The 19,474-nt window shown below is 40.9% G+C and overlaps 1 protein-coding gene across 2 annotated transcripts in view; it reads left to right on the forward strand.

The window, feature by feature from the left end:
- The window catches only part of CPEB4 (cytoplasmic polyadenylation element binding protein 4), a 56,817-nt gene extending 48,545 nt beyond the window's left edge, over positions 1–8,272 (forward strand). For both annotated transcript variants that reach the window (XM_075274720.1, XM_075274718.1), the window contains one exon: positions 1,511–8,272. In XM_075274720.1, the coding sequence (XP_075130821.1) occupies positions 1,511–1,738 (228 nt within the window). In that variant the 3' untranslated portion in view covers positions 1,739–8,272. The remainder of the gene's footprint in view (positions 1–1,510) is intronic.
- Positions 8,273–19,474: the final 11,202 nt, after the last annotated feature.

Here is a 19,474-nt window from a genome sequence, read left to right on the forward strand (position 1 = left end):
GTGAGGAGACAACTGCTAAAGTTTTAGGAGAGCGACGTTGGCTCGTTCTGGTCTGATGTAAGATTCTAGCTTCCGAACAGTCCTAGGTCATCGTTACTGGATTTTTCATTTCATGATGCACCAAATTCTATTGATGAAAGGTCTGGACTGCAGGGGCCTCTTCAACACACACTCTTCTTCTGCAAAGCCATGCTGTTGTGATTGATGCAGTGTGTGGTTTATCATTGTCTCGCTGAAATAGGAAAGAAACATTGACTGAATAGGAGCATATGTTGTTTTTAAACCTAAGGGCTTTTCAAGATGTGTAAGCTACCCATGCCATAGGCACTAATGCCTCACCATACCATCATAGATGTAGGCTTATGGACTGTGTGGTAATAAGGTGGACGGACCCTCATCCATGGTTTCCATAAAGAATTTCACATTGTGATTCATCTGATCACAGAACAGTTTTCCATTTTGTCTCAGTCCATTACAAACTAGCTTTGAAGACAGCAGTGTTTCTAGATTGTACTGTTATATCGCTTCTTGTTTGCACGATACAGCTTTAACTTGTATTTATGGATTGCACAGTACACACCGATAATGATTTCTGGAAGTATTTCTGAGCACATCTAGTAATTTGTATTAAAAATTAATCTCTGTTTTCAATGCGGTGCTGCCTAAGGGGCCCAAGGATCATGAGTATCTAATATTGATCTCTGTCCCTTGTAGCACGGATTTCTCCAGATTCTTTGGATATTATGTATTGTAGATGGTGGGATATTCAAAATCTTTGCAATTTCACATGATGGAACATTTTTCTGAAATTGTTCCCCAGTTTTACACAGCATCCTAAGTTTTTTCTAGTTTTTTAAATTTTATTTCTATGATTGCACTTACATATATAGCTGTCTATTACTTATCGGACTAGATTATTGTTTTTTTCAAGCACAGAAACAATAAATGTAAAAATAAATAAATTCCAGGCATTTTCATGGTAGCGGGTTCCAGCTGCAGAAGTACTTGCAGCTGATAGGATAGGCACAGTTTTTGTACCCATTCTATTTACTATGCGTCTCTTTGCGGTAAGGACATGGTAAGCTGGACAAAATGGTCCATGTATTTGCAGTAAGAGGTTACCGGAGGGCTTTGAAATAAATAATTGGATGTAACCTCCCAAATCTTGTGCATTCTTCCCCTTTATCACAGCTACTTCCCTACCTTGATGTATAAAACAGTTTGCTTGGAGTTATGTTACTGTAGGGTGTTCTTGTGGGTTTTGTGCACAGTATAAGACATCCACAAAAATCCTCCTTGTAGGAGGGGCAACACGGCTCAGTGGTTAGCACTGTAGCCTTGCAGCACTGGAGTCCTGGGTTTGAATCCTGCCAGGAACAACATCTGCAAGGAGTTTGAATGTTCTCCCCGTGTTTGCATGGATTTCCTCCCATAATCCAAATACATACTGATAGGGAAAAATGTACACTGTCTCTCTTCTAATTTGTATCTTTGCCGATTCTGTCCTCAGGTGGAGGTGAAGCCATATGTCTTGGACGACCAGCTGTGTGACGAGTGTCAAGGAGCTCGCTGCAGTGGCAAGTTTGCTCCGTTCTTCTGTGCTAATGTTACCTGTCTGCAGTATTACTGTGAATATTGCTGGGCTGCTATCCACTCGCGTGCTGGCCGGGAGTTCCACAAGCCGCTGGTGAAGGAGGGAGGAGATCGCCCAAGGCATATTTCATTCCGTTGGAATTGAACCACCCACTGCTTACCTTCCTTCCAAGGATCCAAATAAGTGCACTCTTCTGTTCTCTTTCCCCTCCTCCCATCCTTAGGAAAGCATGTCCTCTTGTTGTAGTCTGTATTTTAACAATAGTATAACGAAAGAATGACCTACACCATAGGTATTTGTAAAGTCTTGTGTCATTGAGAACTGTATTGGAAAGCCTTTTTTGTTCCTAACAATATCACTCTGATGCATGCATGTTTCATGCTGTCCTCATCGAAAACCAAGGGAGCAGGGAGACTGCAACTAATATTATTATTATAATTTTTTTATTATTATTATTCAAAGAGAAGAGTTTGAGAGCTTGCAACTAGATAATTATTAAGAAAAGAAAACCAGAGTATTTTTTTTAATTAAATTATTGTTAAAAAAAATTAACAGAAGAATACTGTTAATGTAACCATGCAACCACAGTAACACTATTGGTCTGTTTGACACAGCTTATTTTTTACAAGGGGAGGGGGATTTTTTAATTTCCTATTTATTGGGGATTCTTTTTTTATTTTATTATTTTTTATTCTTTTTTTTTTATTTGCTTTTTTTTTACCTTTTAGTAGAAGTTAGTAATTGCCTATTGTGAAAATAAATAACCCGCACACGAAAAGTGAAAGCAGCGTTGTCCGTGAACAAGGGGTAAAACAATGGCAGATGCCTCCAATATTTAACTTTTTTTTTTTTTTTTTTATATTAAGTCATTGTCACTTTTTTTCTGTTTTGGCATCCACATAACTGGCAGAATCTCCTTCGAGCTCTGAAGTCTATTCAGCGTGGGGCTATTTAAGCTTTTTAAGAATGTAAATGTTGAGTGAAGTTACTACTGAGGGGAGTGCACTTATTTATTTATTTTTTCAGTGAAAAAAAAAAAATTAAAAAAAAAAAAAAAAAAATGAACAGAGTAACACAGTATCAGTTATCCCATATCCCCCCCATAAAAAAAAAAAATCCTACCAAAGTAAAAGAAATAAAATTACAGAAGGCAGTTTTTTTCTGCTCGGAAAGAACAAATGTATAGATTTTTATTTTTGAATTCCTAATATATATCTATAGTCCTAACTTCCTTAGCCTATATCAGGTGCCAGCTTCTGTTCTCCATTTTGACAGCGAACACTTGTAAGATACCTCAAGGATGGAATTGGATGTTTGTAATGCCTCCAGTCTAGAATTCTGGACACTAACAGAGGAGCCCATTCTTGCGTACGTAACCCTTTGCTGTCTGAGAGTATAGTGGCAGCACACATCAGTTTCCCATATGTCATACAGATGTATTTTTACCCTTTGAACTTCAAAGGACCGATGAAGGGCTTCCCTCAGCATAATGTCACTTTACACCCCTGCTTCTTCTGCTTGGCTACAGGTAGTACAGTGAAATGTTACCTAGTCAGCCTAGAAAACATTGTACTGTATGGCCGCCTGTCCTTGTTTGCTTTGCAGGTGATGACTGTCTCTCATTGGAATAGTTGTCACTTTAGCTCAAAACGTCCCCTCTCTTCTTGCCGCAGTTTGTACAACACTACGATATATTCGTTTCTAAATGAAACTCTTGACATTCTCAGCTTGCTTGTGTTTTTGGCTAAGGAACTTTCATTACCTTGTTTTAAAGCCTTTTTGGCACTGTAGACTTTAAGCTGCTTATACCACTGAATAATCTTGATGCCTTAACTCTTTACAGGCCAAGTAACTTAGCCAGCACTCATGTGAACCAGCCGCTGAGGCATAACAAGAATTGTATTGGTAGTACCATAGGTTTCAGGTTGGATATTTCGGTTACTTTAGTCAGTAGCAAGCGCTGCCCTGTGTATTCAAGCAGATGTATCCATTATATCTAATGTGCAATATTTGTAATGCTTGGAAATTTGCTGCTACCCATCACACAAATGTGCGTTACTGAATGACCTCAAGATCTTTAAGGACGTCTGGAGAAAAAGTTATGTATGTATGTAAATTCCAGGAACCGCATACTTCCAGTTCATACAACATCTGTAGTCTCTCTTGCTGACGAGAAGTAGAAGCAGTCATTTTGTAGGTTGAGCTGGGATAGATCTGAGCATAGTCCGTTGAGGCATAGAGCTTTGTCATCTTGAACTATGCAGCTCTCCGTTTTGTTTAGGTGACAAGATCACTATAAATGGCATTTGTCACTAGGGTACACAGCTTTAAATCAGAGCATCCATATACATTAAGTTACTTCAATTCACTATATGACTTCCTGATCTGCTGTGCACAGGGCTAAAGCGATGCACAATGATATAAGCAGAGCGTCCTCCTGGTCTCTGAATGCCTTCAGATAGTCAGCATTTCTTTCTTCCATGACTTGATCTAGGCAGCAAATGCTTCAGTCACTTTGTAGGAAAGGGTCCCATAAGGGTAAGTTCACACAGGTTTTTTTGGTCAGGATTTTGACTCCGTATCTGCCTCAAATCCCTGACCAAAAAGGTGGCTCTCACTGAAATCAATGGGAGCTGCTCAGGTCTTATTTTCCAGGAGTTCCGGCTCCTGGAAAAAGAAGCGACATGCTCATTCTTCAGGCTGACACTCCCTCCTGTCTAAGTCCATTCATTTGGGCCTAATCCAGAGTGGAGTGCGCAACTGGATGCCGGAGCACTGCACTGCACTTCCAGTTTTGGACTGGAACCTGAGGCTGCCTCCGCCAAACAACCCCGTGTGAACTTCCCCTTACAATCAGCGATTTGCAGGTTTCCCTGAGATTGTATCGGCTGGTGACTCCTTTAATTGCCCCCTCTTGTTGTACAGTTCACATCACTGTCAGCAGCACATGCCCTGTTTACGGGGGGAGATACTGCTGACCATCAGTTTCAGGATACCATACACATGCCATGGATTTGTAGCTGATAGCTGGGCACCTTTACACATAGTGATCGAGAATGATCCCATGTGGCCCCTCCTGTTTGGGGATCCTTCTGGTTGATCATAATGGATGACATATCTTGTTCACACTTCTAAGCAGTTCAGAGTTGTGGGAGGGTACAGAGGGAGCCACGACATTATCCTAGTGACAGATGCCCTTTAATATGAGTATGCTGTTCATCATAGCATGACAGGATTGCATGGATTCATGTGGCAATGGTTGTACAGAACACCGTCTTGTTTAGCAGGGGTTCTTAGGTATTTTTATTCTTGAATTGCTGCTGTGAAGGGCAAGATTTGCAGAGGCTTGTTTTATGGGCTTGTTCATAACCTGGTGCTGTCTGGCTGCAAAAGGGTTACAGTGACTTGCTGCTATAAGCTGATAGAGGCAAGTACTAGCTCCGAAAACTGACTTTTTTTATGACTATAAACAGTGCAGATGTAACTGGTTTAACATGTCCAAGCGCATTGCTTCCTAACAATGCTATCGTAGGTTGTGGAAACCAAAGACTTGCTTCAGTGCTGCTGCTTAACTCTTGAGGAGCCCCTCTGTTATTACCAAATTTCAACTTCCAGAATGAATATTTGAGGTATTTTGACTTTCTCAGAGGAAGCCCCGGGTCTTCCTCCCTTCCCCTCAGCATTAACGTTACTAAACAATGCACCTGCCTTTTTTTATCGTTCTTGGTATTCCTTTGTATCTCTTATAACGTGCATCGCTACCATCGGAGGGGTATGGTAAAAATATTTCAAAATGGAGACATTTGCTGATGATTCTAGAGAACTTGGTAGAGGAGCTGCTTACAAAACCAATCCCTGTACTGCAACGACCAACGTAATTTCTATAGGTGGGTGCTCTCGTATACATCTAGTCAATGGATTGACAGATCGTTTTAATCCTTTTATCTGCTGAAAATGAGCGTAGGTGGCTTGGGGTGTGCTAGAGTGCCATTCCTACCAGTAAACAGTGGCGATCACTTAACCTTTTCATTGCTAAACGTTTGCACAGGAAAGCCCGACAGTCCTTTATACATCCCGTAGTCCGGATGGGCTTTGTGTAGACTCCACCTCGGCATGGAAAAGGTTAACGGCGGAAATAAACCCACTGTTTGGAAGCTAGCTTTGACAAATATTTTCTCTTTATTTCCCTTTGTACATGACCTGCTGACTTTCGGTACAGTGTTTTTGTAGCTAACTTATTTTTGTCATGCACATATTGTACACTTGTTATGCACTAATTTTATATATCTTATGTTTCCAGCAGTGAGCATTTAGGCCCACTTTTCACTGGCGGGATATCTCTTTATGCAATACCTCAATTTTTCATATTGCAAAGAGTAGCTTTTTGTACTTTTATTACGGAGAGATCTTCATATAACTTCATTTTTTAAGATAAATAATTTTAATAAATTTTTATTTTCTTATTCTGCTTTTTATACATTTCAGTGCTCTGCATACATTACGAGTGATGGATGTTGCGCACTGGTAATGCTACTTCAGAAACCTGCAGAGATACAAAGCACGTGGCTTCAAAATATGCTAGCCCACACCAAACATTTGGTGGACGTTTCATTTAAAGATGTTCTAGATCTAATATCGAGGAGATGAAAAAAACAAACAAAAAACAATACAAATCGCATGAACAAGACAATTTAATCTACTCTTATAGTCCCTTGGAAAAATGCAAAAAAAAAAAAATAATAATAATTGTAGCATAGAAATTTCAAAGTTAAAGTAACAACTGAAAATGTATTCTGCTTCTTCATATTTCTCATTTTTTTAAAGAAGTGAAAAAATAAATATATATATAAATTGCAAATTTTTTTGGTGAATGTTTAGCCATTTTACATATTAACAAAATTAATGTTAGGTGTTTTATATTGCAGGCGACAACTGCAGTTTGGAAAAAAAAAATAAAAAAAAATGTTTTAAGTGGAAAAAAAAAAAAAACTAAAGAAAATAAAACCATACCTTCGGGGTTCCAGATGTGTAATGTTAGTATGCATGACTAATATAAGGAAAAAAAAAAAAATCTAGTTATTCTACTAATATTCACTTGTTGTTATTGTGTGAAAAGCGTGTTTACAGATACAGACTTGGTAACACTTTAATTTCCAGAGCATAAAGTCCCATGACCTTACTCCATTGTACGGACTCATGGCTTTAGTATAACGTATGCTAGTAGATAATCGGCCAATAGTCGGCACCTCGGTGTATTAGCTGGGGGTAAGCATGTGATATATAGCATAAGTCCTCGTCTCTTCACATGCCAGGAGTTTTTGGTTTTCTGTAACCTGCTTTCTTCTGAATAAGCCTTCCTAGCAGTGAGTGCAGTGCTTGTACCCGTAATGCAGCCCAAGCATCCCATTGCCAGGGTGTTCACATGATACTCTCCTGCACTGTTAAACAGAAGCGCGTTCCTTTTTTTGTTTCCACGTGACGGAAACGCTCACTGCCCAACGCTTTGGCCTAGTATATTACTTCTCCATACACAGACCTCTGCATAATGCAAGTTTAATATGTTTGCAGTGAACGACCGGCAATTTTCGAAAGAATTGCCGTTTGGAAAGACTTGATAATCCCACCTTTTTTTTTTTTTTTCTTTTTTTTTTTTCTTTCATTTTCTTTTTTTACGTTTTTATTGCTTTGAAGAGTTTAAGCCTTCTGTTAAAAGGTGATTTAAAACTTGAATATGATAATATATTGTGGCGAGTTGAACTTCAAGTTGTTATGTGCAATACTTATTTCTGACTTTTGAGAGATCTTTGCAGTGTAATTCTTCATTGTTTTTAATTGCAGGCATTTAAAGATGTCGTTTTCTACTGTTCTAGTAATCCTCTTTCTTGCTGGTGTTTCTAAAGAAAAGAATCAGAATTCAATCTTTCTACTAATGTAAAACTGAGATTATTTTTTAAAAAAATGGAATAAAAGAGGTTTTGGTCATTGGCGTTATTTTGTTACCTTCTTTTAAAATCTGGTGTCGGGGAGGAGCGCGGGCCTTTCGGAAGACTCGCGCTTCTCCAGACAGTCAGGGTTTAAAGCTACTGTGATTGATAACATTGTAAGAATTGGGACAATATTGTATTCAATTGTTTTATTTTTTATATTTTTAAATTTGAAAGCATAATTAGTTTTTATAATTTTCATCAGATTCCTTTGTTATATTTTTTTGAAAGTGAAATTATTATTATTATTATTATTATAATTATTATTATTATTATTAACAAGTGGGTGTCTAGTTTTTACTAATCCCTAATGTTATCTTCTTTTCCATTGTATTGCTCATTTACCAGAAGGAGAAAAAGTTATTTAAGTATGTCAGTTAATTGTACCACTTGGCTGAATTTACACATAGTTTTTACTGTGTATGGGGAGGTTGTAGTATTTATTATAGCATTTTAAATAAAGATAATTCATTTTTTTATTAAAGTCATTTTCACTTTTAAGTTCATATTTTTGTATGTTTTACTCTAATTAAGTTATATAACACAAGTTCTTTTTTTAAAGAGTTCATTTGTTGAAGTGCTAGTGAAAAATTAATGTTATTAAATAGTTTGCAAATGACTATTTATACCAGTATGCATATAATTTTTAAATATTTGTAATGTGAGATGTTGAATGAATAAACTTTTAACTCTAGATTCTCGCTTGGCTTTTATTTTGACATTTTCACAAACCTGTTCTTTGGTGTGTTTTCATATAATGGTCATTTATTACACAGTCCAGTCACATTAATGTGACCGCCTGTCAAAATCCAGAATAACCACCTTTAGCAGAGCTGACTGCTGCGAGATGTGCAGGAAGAGAGGGGATGTTGTGATGATGTTCACTAGGTTGGTGAGCAATGCCGACTTCAGTGCCATGGCCAGCTGCGCTAGGTTACGTGGTTGAGCATTCCAACCCCATCGAGGTGGTCCCACAGATTCTCGATTGGGTTCCGGGGAATTTGCTGGCCATGGGAGTACGGTAAACTCATCCAGGTGCTCCTCGAACCACACACGTACACTGTGAGCTTTATGACACGTCGCATTGTCCTGCTGGTAGATGCCATCATCCTGAGGAAAAACAATTTGCATGTAGGGGTGAACATGGTCCGCAAGGATAGATGCATACTTGTGTTGATCTATCGCGCCTTCCACAATAATGAGTGCACCCAGATGGCTGATGACACGTGCCTTCTGCGATTGGGTATTTAACGTTGACGTCAAAAGTAGGCGCTGGTCACATTAATATGACTGGACTGTGTAGTACAAACTACTATTGATCCGCACCTTTACCTTTTCACATATAGCAAAGGTTAACTTGACACTGAGAATTTGCTGCATCATACTACAGAACACACCAAAAACCATTGAAAGAGTAAAGTCAAAGGTAGTGTGTCAGTAGGAACAACTCTAACTTTTACACCACTTATTATTTTGCTTAGTTTACAAGAGTATTTTGGTGCGATGGATTTAATGTTGGGCTTGTAGTTTAGCATATTACACCACACCCCTTTTGAACAAGACCCACCCACATGTACGAAGCACATAAACTCTTAGTGCCTAAAACATAGTAAATGAGGTGTAAAGCATGTAACTATAATGCTAGTAGTCAATGTCCCAAATTAATGCTTAGGCCGGTAAATCCAGCTCACACATGGCCCTAGTTTCATGGAGAAGCGGCCTCATTGCACTTTAACCCAGAGGTCACTTGGTACAAAAGAGATGAAGTGATGACCTTTTTATTGCCACTTGAAATATTTCTGTCCTCTAGTCCATCAACAACACCACGCTATCTATATATTTACCTATCTATCTATCTATCTATCTATCTATCTATCTATCTATCTATCTATCTATCTAGCCTCATACCTATTATCTATCATATCTATCTATTTACCTATCCATTTACCTATCTATTTACCTATCTATTTACCTATCTATCTATCTATCTATCTATCTATCTATCTATCTATCTATCTATCTATCTATCCATCTATGTCTCATACCTATTATCTATCATATCTATCTATTTACCTATCTATTTACCTATCTATCTATCTATCTATCTATCGCCATCTATTTATCTGTCTGTCTATCTATCTATTTATCTATCTGTCTGTCTGTCTGTCTATCTATCGCCATCTATTTATCTGTCTGTCTATCTATCTATTTATCTATCTGTCTGTCTGTCTGTCTATCTATGTTGTTAATGGTTAGTGCTAGGCCCGATGTTATTCAGCTATTTAATGATTTATTGCCTGGGACTATTTAGAGCAGGAATCATTTCCCACATTTCTTCGGATACCTTCCTTGAGTCCTAGTTTTCCATATAATTACATATAATTTTCTAAACCAACAAACCTTATTTTGCCCATTAGACATCTATGATGAACTGTAACAAACTCCTCCAAGTCTACAATCACAATAGGAGGCATTCATTAGAGCGTCCCAGTGGTTTCAGGTGATTTTCAGGATAAGCTGTTGTGTGTTCATATAGAGCAGGGGTGCCCAATACGTCAATCGCAATCTACCGGTCGATCGCGAAGGACGTATGGGTCGATCGCGGGATGCAGCCAGGGATCCCCGGTGTCTGCTTGTTCACAGCGCAAGCTGAGAATCTTCTCTGGACACTGGCAGGCCGGGGCCTTGCACTCGTTCGCAGTCAGGGCTGCGGCGGCCCCGCCTGCAAGTGTCTGGAGATGACTCTCAGCCTGCGCTGTGAACAAGCACTCCGGACACTTGCAGGCCGGGCAGCAGCAGTTCCGGGGGATGATGCACTCCCAACTCTTAGGGATGAAGGGAGCCGGGGTGCTGCTTGTTCACAGCGCAGGCTGAGAGTCATCTCCGGACACTTGCAGGCAGGGCCCGCCGCAGCCCTGACTGCGAACGAGTGCAAGGCCCCGGCTTGCCAGTGTCCAGAGATGATTCTCAGCCTGCGCTGTGAACAAGCAGACACCGGAGAGCTGTCTACTGCTCTCACGCTCCGCCCCGCCCACAGGCCCCACCCACAAGAAGTGGGTAGTAGATCTTATCCCTTGGTCAGTTTATAAAGTAGCTCACATGCTGAAAAAGTGTTAGCACCCCTGATATAGAGGAATAATATTTCATTATATAACTTACATTCTGTATTTTTATACAAAAGTACTTTTATATTTTGTCTCCCATTATGATCCACTTCTGTTTTTGGCTTCTAAAACTGCATCAAATAACCTGTAAGTGAAAACACACCCCAACCCTGAAGCCCTAGGTTGCAAAAACACAACGTTTTACATTTTCTGCAGAGTGGATGAGGTTCTGGCTAATCCTATACACACATTTAGAAATGAGCAAATCGAAGCTCATGAAGTGGAATTCGATCCGAATTTCAGCAAATATTCAATTCGCATCGAATACGGACCTCCTCACACTACGTGGTAATGAATCATATTTTTTCCTAAAATGGCTGACATGTTAGGACGAGGGGCAGGGAACTCTGGTAACGCAGAATCACCCACAATGCCATGCGTGCAGCCAGCCAGCCCTGTGATGTCACAGCCCTATAAAAACACTCTGCCCATGTACTCAGTGCAGGGAGAGATGTCAGCAGGGAAAGTGGTAGAAAAGACTTGAGGAATATTTTGCTCCCTCGCAGTTCAGGAAAAGAGCATTAGATGTGTAGGGAAAGGATAGGGAGGAATTTATACAGAGTACTGAAGCAGAACAATGGTTCTAAGTGCGATACCTGTCATGTGCGTCTTATACTGACTCACTGTATCGTTTCACTACCACAGCAGACTCCCCATATGTGTTACTACAAGGCACACTGTTCTACACTACCATACAGGCTCTCTGCTGCCAGGAAATTGCTGTTTTGTAACGCGATTCACCACAAATTAATATAAATCAAATCATTTAGGAAAATTCAGCCAAGCCGCTAAATCTCTAATGTATAGTTTTAGTACTGGTCTCCTCATATTGGTAAGAGGCACCTTTGGTCCCCCATAAGGCTCCTGGGCCCAGCTGCAACTGTACCATCTGCACTCCCTGAAGTTAAGCCCATGATGGTTTCCAAGTACACAACAGTTTTTGCTGCATGACCAAAATCAGACATGGTGGAATTGTTACAGTTTTCAATGAGAATTTTGGTAACACAAAAACCTCTAAAATTTAAAATATTCCTTAAAGGGGTTCTCCCATCTCAGCCAGGCTGTATGCAGTGTCTGTTTCTCACTTCCTGTCTTTCCCTCCCCCTCCCTCCTGCTGAACTGGACAAACAACACTTCTGCATGTCAGATAATTTGCAGATTCTTGTAAGGAATGGACTCCATGTTATCTCTGTATTTACTTAGAAAGATAACAGACACATTATCAGCAAAGCGCAATTATTTGAATGATTGTCCTGCTGGCACTGAGTAAGTGACTGAGTCACTTGTCCTTACTTCCAGGTCCATGGTTATAGCAATACAGTGTAAACAATGGGAGGAATAAGTTCACATCCCAGGCAAACCACGCAGCATTTCTAAAGCAATATATTTAGAAAAAGGCTTCAATTTACACCAGTATAGATAGGATCCTTGAGATGGGACAACCCCTTTAAAGCATAAAGTTTTGCATTTTGGTGTTCTGGAGCATCCACGTGTGCGTCTGCACGGTGCCCTGAAGAAAGGACATCAGCCATAACTTTAGCATGCTTTTTAAGGCTTCTAATGCTAAAAATCTGAAATTTATCAGTTTCCAGGAAGAAGGAAGATACGGATGAATAATGTTAATATACATTATGCAGGATGAGGGTGTATTATTATATAAACACAGGCAAAAATTATGATGATATGATTTATTTTACTTATTTAGTCATTGCTATTTTCCAGTGACAAGGGAAGATCCCACCTGTGTCTTCCTTCTCCTTGTAGACTGGTGAATTTCAGATTGTTACCATAAGAATCCTTCAACAACCTGCCAGCCAGTCATGGCTGGTGTCCTTTCTTTTGGCACCCTGTAGACTTGTGCCCCATGACTGTAAGGGTATGTTCACATAGTATGGGTATATTTACAGGGACTGTAGCTATTGGTTTATTTATTTTCGTACCCTTGGGGGCACACGTATGACTTTGAGTTTTACCAAGATTTAATACAAGTGAAGTTTTATATTTAGCCCCTTTTTGATACAGTTTATTCGGGTTATTCCTTCTATTTGTGGCTGTACTATATAGATTATCATTGATGCAGTGAAATCTATTCTTTGCCCTATCATGGTGATTATAGCTTTTATATATACTAAAAATATCACGGCAAAAAAAGGACAATCAGGTCCGCGCCTTGTGTTTTCACCCCGGATGACCGTACGTGTATAGCTTCATAGAGAGGGGTTCAGGTGTTACATCAACATTTGCCTATAGCTTTGTTGGATCTTCCAGGGAATGTGCCCACTGAATTGAATGCTCAGTCTGAACACTATCCAACAGGCTTTTTTGCTGGGCACAGGAAATTAAAGAGGAATAAAAGCCGTTGATGGCCCAGATGAAAGAACTGGATGACATCATGTCTTCCAGTGCATAAAATAAATAGACACAGCTGAGCTCACTCATTTGGATGGTAGAAAACAGTGTTTAACCCCTTTGTAGCAATTTGGTGCTCGGTTCAGCTAGTCGATGACTAAACTAACAGATATAAAGAGCTTCAAAGCTGGTTTTCTAGTTATGTTTCACTTTCAATTAAGTAAACAGCACCCAATTGTGTTGTCTTTGCAGCAAGTGCCTGATATTGCATACTAAGCAGGGGGATGTTGTCAGACTACACATCGGATACATGTTAATATAGATGATGCCACAACACATGTGATATTTCATCTTAAAAATCAATCTTAAAAGAAAATGTACTCGGGAAAGAAATGTAATGGGAAGTTCTAGCAGCGTAAAATGAATAGGAATATAAGCAGAGTCCCCGAGTCCCCCCTGATTTCGTCCTCAATTTACAGCCCTCTAGCGCACAGCAGAATGCTATCTGTTCCTGTAAGGCTGCAACTCCCTCTCTTAAAGGGCCAGCATGTGCATCTACTGATGTGTCCTAGCTAGAGATGAGCGAACACTAAAATATTCGGGGTTCGAAATCCGATTCGAACAGCCGCACACTGTTCGAACGGGTTTCGAACCCCATTCTAGTCTATGGGGGGAAATGCTCGTTTCAGGGGTACGCAACATTCGATCAAATTCTACTTACCAAGTCCATGAGTGAGGGTCGGGCTGGATTCTTCTCCCTGCGCAGTGTCTCCGCGTCCTCTTCCGGCCTTGAATTCACTCTGCTAAGCATCGGGCCTGGGCAGAGCCGACTGCGCATGCCCGCACTACAAGCAGACATGTGCAGTCGGCTCATCTGATTACTAATGCAATGTATTACAATGCTAATGCATTGTAAAATACCGGCACTTCTATTTCAGGCTATGTAGCATAGCCTGCAATAGAAGCAATATAATGACAAGCCGGGGAGCCTTCACTTTACTCCGGGTGCGGGCGATCACCAGGAAAATAACGGCATCGACGCGCCGCCGGGAAACTGGCGCTTTGACCGAGGTGTTGGAAGAGTTAATGCCTCTGATCGGTCCGGTGACCGATCAGTGACATTAGCGCCGGTTGTCTACTGTGTAAAGCAGTAGACACCTGGTGGCTATGGCGGCCGCCCGAATCCCGGGCGGTCGCCATAGTTACACACCCGGCATGCGCCAGACTAGTATGGCGGATGTCGGAAAGGGTTAAATAACCAATTGCAGAAGGCACGTGTCATCAGTCATGTGGGTGCACTCATCATTGTGGAAGGCACGATGGATCTACACAAGTATGCATCTATCCTTGCGGACCATGTTCACCCCTACATGTGAAATGTTTTTTTCTCAGGATGATGGCATCTACCAGCAGGACTATGCGACGTGTCATAAAGCTCACAGTGTACGTACGTGGTTCGAGGAGCACCAAGATGAGATTACCATACTCACTTGGCCAGCAAATTCCCCAGACTTGAACCCAATGGAGAATCTGTGGGACCACCTCGATCGGGTTGTTCGCACCATGGATGCTCAACCGCGTAACCTAGCGCAGCTGGCCACGGCACTGTAGTCGGCATGGCTCAACATCCCAGTGAACATCATCACAACATCCCCCTCTCTTCCTGCACATCTCGCAGCGGTCTGCTCTGCGAAAGGTGGTTATTCTGGATTTTGACAGGTGGTCACATTAATGTGACTGGACTGTGTATATTGCTGCCTGCCCACACCCCTTGACCCATGTCCGATTATGATTTTGCCTGACCCTTCAGTGCTACACACTGCTGTCTCTCTTGCCCTTCCCAGCTGCCAACTATACCACAACCACTCATAGAGGTAGCTGAATTGGTTATCCTTCCACAGCGAAATCCAGATATCCATACAGGGATTAAAGGATCAGGAGGCATTTTTTTTAGAAAAAGCCCTTGGGAATGGCCCAAAGTCAAACCAGGTAGTTGGCACAATTGGTCTAGATTTTGCTTGTGAGAAATGTATTGTATTTTGACAGCAGAAGAAAGACTATTAAGTGGTATACAATATACTATCACTGCCCAAATCACAGAACAGTTAGAAAGTTGTATTTTGCGTCTTTTTTTACACTGCGGGCTGAAACTAAGACTTTTACCTTTAGACAAAAAATATTTTCAGTACCATTTCTAGATGCTTACAGTGTCTATGCTTGAATGACCAGCCATGTAATTCTTTTTTCATCTTTACAGTTTCAGCAAAAGGTTTTAGTTGGAAGAATGCCAGGAAGATGAGTGATAGAAACTTGTATTATATGAGAAAGGTTAATGGGGTTTTTTTTCCAAAAATTTTACTGTTGATGACCTTAGTCTAACTTCTAGCACCTTTGCTGTTCAGCTGATTGAAAGTCTTGCAATCCAAAGGCAAGGCCGTGGCATCTTCCTAGAAAGTCATGTACACCTTTAACGTGAATCTACTGCAGATCATTCACAGATCAGCTACATTACCAGTCACTATACAATGTATGGCACTATGCACTGGAAGTCAGACATCCACTGATTCAAAGGAGTGATAAAGCCCTTCTTTATGTCCCCACAAAGAAGAAATACTCTAATTTGTGCTCCACTTTGTTCCTCCATATAGTAGTAATATCTTGCTACTCAACTAAGGCCTCGTTCACATCAGTGAACTATAGACTGTAATGGGGTACATGTGCTTGCCGCCAGATCTCCACGGGGATCATGCGGACAGGAAAGTAGTTCACAATCTACTTTCCTGCCCACATGATTCGTGCAGGCAGTGCGCGGTAAGCACACGGTCTCCATTGTAGTCTATGGGGTCCATGTGCTTTCACTGCACACCGCTAGCAGTTGCGTTCGGTATTCCGTTCAGGGGGTCCCCATATGGACTCCCCGAATGGAATACTGAATACAGATGTGAACGAAGGGTAAGATGGGTTGATGCAGACAGAAGATGATAGAGATCTGAGTGGCAAGAACTCTAATCCTGGAAGCTGAAGGCCCGCCCCCAGTGCACTATCTGCCTCATTTGCATAAAACTTCAAAGTTGTTCACTTCCAAATCTACTAAATATGTCACATAACAAAAGTATGTTGTTTATCGCTGAAATGGGTGGCAGAATTCCTTTAAAAAAATAAAGACTAGAGTAAATGTCCAACTGGTTTTCAATTAGAATCATTCTGATTGAACAGTTTCCCACAGTTTTTAAACCTACAGTATACATTTCTATGACAACAAACCTGTTGGTCTGCACTCATACTTTCTTCCGTCAGTTCCCTAGTTTTTGGTGGAGTGTATAACTGCATAAATTTGGAAACAATTTTGCGACTCCTTCACTTGTGTTAATGAATGGAGCTACATGGTGACACAAGGGTGCCCTGACTGTCACAATAAACGTAGAGCCGTAGTCAGTCGCATTACCTTCACGGTGGAAATGCGACTGAATTCACTAAAAAAATTTGTGGAAAAGTTGTGGCAAAAGTCTCCATAGGTTCATAGTCTTTAACATCTACCACAGCACCTAAGATAAGTTCATAGTTTAGAGTCATTCTATCCGTTTCGGAATATAACTCAGGAGGATACTGGCTGTCAGATCAAAGGAGGTAAAGGAGATCCTGGGACCACAGAAGAGAATATTTTGGGGTTTAACTCGTACCTTGTCTTCTTCATAGGAGGGACAACAGGATAAACATACATTCTAGATCATTGATTTCCAAAGTGGTCCAGGTGGACCCCCAGGGGTTTCAGCCGTGACGCAATTTTCCATCATTCAATCTTCACATTTTTTGATGAGTTTTGGGAATATGGTAGAACTCTATCAGCAGGGGTCCACCGAAACCAGTAACATTTTGAAAGTGGTCTATGAGAAAAAAAAAGTTTGGGAACCTCTGTTCTAGATGTAGAGGCAAGGATTAGCACATGCAGAACTGAGGAAACCTGGAGACCATTTTATTATTGACTGGAGCAGGGAATGAATGATAAGAGGCGGGCAACAACAGCGATAGGACCCCAGCAGAGATGAAGACTCCACTTAGGTCCATAGAGCATTATTTTTTATGGTAAAGTGCAGCTAATAGAGTGGAGTGAGGAAAACACTTCAACAAAACCATTGTTCGACAAAATATTCCTCAAGAATACTTTGCCCAAGTTGTATATTACATTATACTATGGTCATGGGAGAAGTTGCCGGGAGAAGAAGTTGCTACTAAGTAGTCGCTCTCCTAACACTGCATCTTGAGCACTGTTATAGGGTTAAGGCTCAAACTAGCCTTAGGCTGAGGCCGCAAACCTTTTTTTAGCCAAAGCCACAAGTCTATTTAGCAGAAGGGAGAAGCATAAGTCTTCATTGTATACTTCCCATTCCTATAAAATCCACTCTTGGCTTTGGGGCAATAAATTACAGCAATTTAGAACCAAAAACACAGCTTTTCCCCAACATTTGTGTTCAGTCTTAGGGCTAGTTCACACGTGAGTATAAGGGGAGGTTTTTGACAGCGGAATTCGCGTCCAAAACCTCCCCTTATAATGGTGGTCTATGGAGACCGCCGGGCTTCTGTTCTCCGCTAGCGGCGAGCTGCTGCTAGCGGAGAAAAGAAAGGACATGTCCTTTCTTCAGGCGGAAGCCGCGCAGTCTCAGCCGCGCGGCTTCCGCCCCCGGCAGCTCCCTCCTATGTCGGCTCATTCATTTGAGCCGACAGCAGAGGGTTAAGCCGCGACAGCGATGGTCGCGGCGGGCGGGTTTTTGACAAGAGAGAGACGCGGCTCGCTCTGTGTCAAAACCCGCGCGGGCAGTTCACGTGTGAACTAGCCCTTATAGGGTTACATAAACAATGCATAGTAATGCCAGTAGAACCTTGCATAGAATGATTTTTTCCCCTCTACCACATTATACCATTAGACCAATCTCCATTCATTGAGTCTTATTACATGGTATTATATAGGACTATTTCTGCAAGGCTTTATCATTATTTATACTTTGTATGGAAATGTCTTGTGAAAGGATAGGACACTTTAAGAAAACACATTACTTACAAGAAGTCAGTCCTTTATGGAAATGTGACCACATTAAAGCATGCTAACAGTTGGAAGAAAGCCCCCCATTCACAAAGTTTTCCAGTGCAATGAACCTTTGACCACATATTTTTACACTTATGTATAGACGCTCTATGAAACGACTTATTTCATGAGCCCACTATGCAGAATCACATGACAGAAAATTCCTCGACAGGGAAGTGGTGCAACACTGATACAATTTTGGCCACTACATTGTCAACAGATCACAAACATTTTTCTTTTTATGTATCATTATAAGTTGTAAGAAAAATAGGGATTAAATGCATTGTACCATATTCTGAATAAAGAGGTTTTTGCCCTGTATACACTTGTCAATAGCAGTCTAACTTCTTGGACCTTCAGAGATCAGGAGAGCAGGGACTGCATGTTACTCTGACTACTCTTTGTAAATGTAGTGGTGGTGTACATGCATGGCCACTATTCCATTAACTTCTATTGGGCTGCCATAGATTGACTCCTTTGATGTGATGAATGAGGGCCCCAGAGTATCAGAAATGTATCCCCTGTCCTGTGGATTGGGAATGTGACTTATGGGGGAACTCATTTAAAGAGGACCTTTCAGCATCTTCACTAACTGAGCACTTTTCATCCTTTAATAGGCACTTCTCCACTCATTCCAGCACAATTTTTTTCTCTAGCTTCCACTATTTCTGAGCAGTGCAGGTAGTTTTGGTGCAAGATATGTTAACTAATGCCTCTAATGTCAAATAGATGGTGTCAGGCAGGAGTAGGCAAGGGGGTGTAACTCAGAGCTCCAATTAGAGGCAGGACAGTGTAGGAGCTCAGAATCATCTCCTACGCCTGCTCCTTCCTGCTAAGATAATCCTTTCACAGTCCCTCCATGGGGAAATTCAGTGTGTTACAGCAGCATAGGTAACAGAATAATAATACATGAAAAAACACATACAAGCTCAGAATGGAAGATAAAGAAAAAAAGATACTAGGAGTCATAACAAGAAAAAAAAAAACTTCAGGATCATTTAGTTCTTTGTGCGGTTGGGAGAAGGACCTCTGATAAGATAAGATAAGATATTCCTTTAATAGTCCCACAATGGGGAAATGTCAGTGATACAGTTTCATAGATGGTACAGCAGTATATAACAAGAGAGAAACACATAGAAGCTCATGGCAGAGAAATCCTAGGAATCATAGCAACTAAAACGAAAGAAACACAGACACACTGCAGGATCATTTAGTTCTCTGTGCGGAGTGATGTTAATAATACAGCCGAATGTGGTTGGAGGACACGAGGAGGGGGGTCACAGCATGTAGATATAACAGGCAG

The sequence above is a fragment of the Leptodactylus fuscus genome, chromosome 5 (genome assembly GCF_031893055.1).
Source record: "Leptodactylus fuscus isolate aLepFus1 chromosome 5, aLepFus1.hap2, whole genome shotgun sequence".
NCBI lineage: Eukaryota > Metazoa > Chordata > Amphibia > Anura > Leptodactylidae > Leptodactylus > Leptodactylus fuscus.